Genomic DNA, 5,428 nt, shown 5'->3' with positions numbered 1-5,428 from the left:
CTTACATTCTAATCTATTCAATTACCTAGCTTATTTATAGTTGAGAAATTCGTTTATATTATAAAAGCATTTATCCACAAGCCATTTCTTTAATTCTTTTTTGAATCGATTGAATGGTAAATCCTTAATCTCGTCCGGTACTTGATTATAAATTTTTATACACATAATAAATGCATTCTTTGCTACGAGTGACAGCTTTGTTGGAGGTATATACAATTTGTTCCGATATTGTGGACGTACAGAATTTCGATAAACTTCCTTGACTTGCTGGAAGAGATGGCCATACTGATACACAAATATGCAGGCATTAAATATGTAAATAGTTAAATACACGGGAGCGACAAAATATTCTGATTTTTAAAATAAGAAAAGAAAAAGAGTGGCACTGAAATTTAGTAGTTCCTGTGCTCTGCCTATCTCTTTATTGGATACAGGCGTGATTATTTGTATGTATGTATTTGCACCTACATCAAGGGTCATAAAGGATTCAATTAAATCACCTAATTTTAAAAAGATTTTAAACCGAAAAACATGTACCTACAACAGACTCCTTGACTTCTAAAGTTAGAAGGTAATCATTTAGGGATATGTTTTTTGGTAAAAATTGTATTAATCAACCTTCTCTTTTGTGCTGGTGCTTGCATGAACATTTTATCTCTCAACAAATAACGTAAAAAAATATCGACAAATGCTACATCACTACCCGACCTGCACGCATTTATTACGGGCCCTACACAAAGCTGATCGACGGAAAATAGGCTCCATTCTAACTTCCCATTAGCAGAACTCAAACCTAGGCCTAGGACCAAAGACTACATTAGACACCGCATTTTAAAGCATTTACAAAAATCAAAGAGGACTGAGTATAAAGAGAATTACTGGTTCCAGCCAGAGACTGCCATTTCGACATAGGATTAAAACAATTGAACCTCAGTTTTGACAGTTTAACCCATATTTTTAACTTGATATATTTTTAAATTGTCAAATATTAATACTAGCGCTATCTAATATCGCTGTAGGCTGCAGTTCCATTTACCTAGACGACCATCCATTTTGCTTGATGATTCTAAGTTAGAACCATCAAGAAAAATAGATGGTTCTAAGTTAGAAATTTCGAAAACTCTGTAACACGTTTTTACAACTGTCTATTTTTATATTCTTTTGTTCTGTCATATTACCTTCATTCACTTCTCGATATGAACTAGATCAATGTGGTCACATATTTTCTATAAATAAATGTATTGATTTTATTTCTGCATTTTCCTCTACTATCTACAGTGCCGACTCAACATAATGATGAAATAGGCAAGTTTAGTGAATGATGAATGACTGAGTCGGCTTGAATGCTCCTTCTAGTTGAGGTGGTCAGTGTCTATGCCTCAGGATAAATCAGTCCGCAACTTTCTTTATAGGTTGCCGGAGATTTGTGAACTTTGTTCTCCTAATTAGTATTTTTCTCATTAAAAGGTTTGTATTGACAGGTCACGTCAGGGTTAATGAAATGCTTGGTTTAATGATAATTACTATAGAACAATCTTACATACAAATCTACGTATTTAGTCGCTTAGTACCTAATAAGGCTTGATAGTAAGATTTGTGTGTCTTGGAGTTAAATAGATAGAGGGATTTATAACCCAATTATAACTAAATAAAATGGAAAAATAATTAAATAAATTTAAATAATATATGAAAAATGTTAAAAAGACTACAAAAAAAATAATTTAATATCATAAAAAAGGAGATTATGTATATTTGAAGTTACATTATGGATCTAGGTATAAAATAACAAGAGAAGAGTTATGCCTATTGCTTACCGGTGCAGAAGCGTATTTAATTATTTATTTTCTTCAATAGAAGTTCCTTTCTCCTGAAAAATATAAAATAATTCGTGAATTCCTATTCGAATTAAATAATAAAATCTAAGTTAAATATTACAATAAAAGGTAAGTAGTTATAAGTTTTAATACAATGAAGTTATTGAAAATGAGTTTTATAAACTTCAAAATATTTTATACATTTCACCCTGGGTTTTAATAAATTATTTATATTCTGATATTTCTGTGAAATATATAAATATTGGACCGTAATTAATTATTTAAAAAAGTAAAAAATATATTTAGATTTTTTGCTCTCAATAATATTTTAAATGAACTACCTATAAATATACAATAATAATTGTAAAAATATCAACACAAATATTGGTAAAATACAGAAATTTAATTTAGTGTCCGTTTATAAAAGCAATTCTTCAGAAAACTTTTTGATGGTTGTTAACTTTTCAAATCGCTCGTTTTGGCTGAAATTCACTTCTAACTCAACCAAATAGTGCCTAACAAAAATTACCCTATCAGAAGCCTCGATAAATTATAATTGCAATAGATAAATACCTAAGACGTTGGGCCAAGTCTAGGCCTTATCAGAAACAGAGCACTAGTTGGTCTTATCTATTTGCGTGTGTGTCTGTGTACACGCACACTAGGGAGAGATGATAACGTATAACAAACAAATACTGGCCACACAGTTTATTTATAAGACGAGTCGTATTCATAGACTACACCATACTAAACAAGTATCTTATTTACTGAAGGCTGACATTTTTTTACACCAGACTTTTTCTTTCTAATGCTTTGATAGTGATACTCACCTGACTCATCCAAACAATTCTAACAAAAACAGGCCCAATTAGATTACATTATTTAGACCTTCTCTTGTGTCTTTTATCAGTATGGTAAATATATACTATATCTGAAGTTTCGAAGAAGAAGAACAAAAATAATTTGGTTTGCATTGACTGTCACTTAATCGTATATTACACTGGCATTTCCTTTTTACTTGCTTTCCTAATGAAACTTAAAAGGATTTTGATTTGGAATTTATTCACCGTCGACGTCAATTTTGTGACTCTTGCTAACCGCCCATCATATAAGTACACAGTTGAAACTTTCAACTTGAAAGTACAACACTCACGTTGTGCAGACTCGACTATAGATACGGCGCCCGAGCTTTTTTCCTGCGCGCGCGCCGGGGTTATCGCGGAAAAGTTAAGAATTTTTCAAAATTTTATCTACACACACATGCGCACCACACGCACACACGCGACTAGGGATGTGGGCGCTTCTTGCGAAATCGTAATCGAGCGAATGTCTCGATTTAGTCGGCAGCATAATCGACTTACACAGAAAAGTAATCTTTCATTTCCTGTTTCTCATTGTAGATTTTTAAAGAAATTTTTATTTTATTTTGATGATTGGTTCATTAATTATTAACTCTTGTTTATCTAAATAAAGTGCGTATTAGGATAGCCTTGTTTTTGCTTTTTGAATGACTGTGATTAGATTACATGTGAAGAATTTATTTTTTCTTAAAATATTTCACAGTAAATACATTCTAAATATTAAAAAATATATACTTCATGATAAATATTAATTTCAGATTATACAAAATTAAGTTAGCCGGGAAACAATAAAAAATGTAAAAACAAGAAAAAACTGACTTATTAACAAGACCTTCTCCCGCATCACATTCTGGCAGTGCAAGAGACTTCTGGGTAAGACCTGGGGCCTTCACCCAAGAATTACCATGTGGTTATATACTGCAGTGATACGGCCTATTATTGCATACGGCGCTGTGGTTTGGTGGCCTAGAACCAAACTCACCACAGCGAGGAATAAACTGCAGCGTTTCCAAAGGTTAGCAAGCATTGCTACCACGGGCTGCATGCGAACTACACCCTCAGAGGCCCTGGAGGTCCTTTTAGGACTACCGCCCTTGGACCTATTCATACAGCAAGAGGCGGCCTCCGCGGCGGTGAGGCTTAAATCACTCAACCTCTGGGGTGCATCGAACGGGGCTCACACCATGATCCTTAGGAACGCCATTGAATACCAACCACTAATGATGGCTCCTAACGACAGGGTACCCAAAGTATACATCTTCAACATAAAATACAACATACAACTTGTTGAGGAGGAAAACGATTGGTCGAGAATACACGAACTACGCATATACACCGACGGTTCTAAAACCAAGACAGGGTCGGGTGCGGGCGTGTACTCTCCCGAAATAAACACGCATATCTCAACAGCCTTAGGCGAGTATAGCTCCATCTACCAATGTGAATGCTTCGCCATTATACAGGCTGCCAACGCAGTAGCTAAGCGACGTATCACAAACCAAGAGATACGCATCGTGTCTGACAGCGCTGCAGTACTGCGAGCCCTAGATAGCAAGACCATTCAGTCCGGGCTCATACTAGAGTGCCACCGAGCATTGGAGGTGATAGGGTCAAACAACCTAGTCACGCTACAATGGATAAAGGGGCACAGCGGCTCTCTAAGGAACGACGCAGCAGACGAGCTGGCCAGGAAAGGTTCGGACCAGAAAGCGACTGGGCCAATCCCGATGCTTCCCTTACCGTTTGGTCAACTCAGGTCATGGATGCGTCAAAAAACCAGAACACAACACGCTGAGCAATGGGCAAACACCAGTACCTGTAGACATTCCCGGGAAGTAGTGCCACACCCGGATGCGCGCTTAACAAAGCGCCTACTAACTCTGAATAGAGCATCGCTACGAATAATCGTAGGCAACATTACTGGACACTGCCCACTTAACAAACATTTACATGTTATAGGTAAGACCGACAGCCCTCTATGCCGAGGATGCCTGTCGGCCGAAGAAACGGTCGCCCACGTCATCCTGGAGTGCGAGGGAGTGAACACACAACGGGCTCAAATCCTCAAAACGACGAGGTCACTCCGAGAAGCCTGTGGAGACACCAGGAGGATCCTGCGCTTCTGGGCGGAGTTAGGCTGGCTAGACCCCTAGCTGGCAAATACAGCACGCACAATGGCCTCTATCTTTGAGGCTAAGTGCGGAAACCGGAGCCCATAACCATAACCATAACCATAAGACCTTCTCTACTACATACACCTTATCAATTATAGAAGACAGCCTGCATTAAAGTATGGAAAAATAATACAATAAACAAAAACTTAAAATTCGCAACTTTTTATATAACGTCCCATTAATGCAAATACCGACTAAGTGACTTTTTGACGAAATCGAGTTTTTAGCACCTATAGAATAAGGTTTTCAAGGGCTACAATATGTTAAAACCCATGTATTGATACGACGCTGCATTCAAAAGATAGCTTTCGCATAAAGTTACTTAATGGTCAATTTGTTGCATTATAAACTGCCAGAATGTGATATGAATATTTAATATAAACTTTTATGCTTTATCCGCCAAGTAGAACCTTTTAATGGTGTATAGTGTTTTTTTGCATTTAAACATTTTGTTAAAGTAGCCATCTTATGTTCTACAAAAAAGTTTAATGTGTACATATTTGATTCTTGCAAATAAAACTATCAACAAAATTCTTTATTTTAAGTCAGGCTAAACACACCAAATGTCTTTAAGATGTTT

At 36.3% G+C, this 5,428-nt stretch overlaps 1 protein-coding gene across 1 annotated transcript; it reads left to right on the top strand.

Moving 5' to 3' along the window:
• The first annotated feature begins 3,579 nt into the window (after positions 1–3,579).
• On the top strand, positions 3,580–4,827 carry LOC125237341. Its single transcript, XM_048144334.1, has one exon. The coding sequence runs from the start codon at positions 3,580–3,582 to the stop codon at positions 4,825–4,827; it is 1,248 nt and encodes a 415-aa protein (XP_048000291.1).
• The last annotated feature ends 601 nt before the right edge of the window (positions 4,828–5,428 follow it).

The sequence above is a fragment of the Leguminivora glycinivorella genome, chromosome 21 (genome assembly GCF_023078275.1).
Source record: "Leguminivora glycinivorella isolate SPB_JAAS2020 chromosome 21, LegGlyc_1.1, whole genome shotgun sequence".
Lineage (NCBI taxonomy): Eukaryota > Metazoa > Arthropoda > Insecta > Lepidoptera > Tortricidae > Leguminivora > Leguminivora glycinivorella.
The sequence above is the reverse complement of the archived record's forward strand: the minus strand, read 5'-3'. Positions and strand labels throughout refer to the sequence as shown.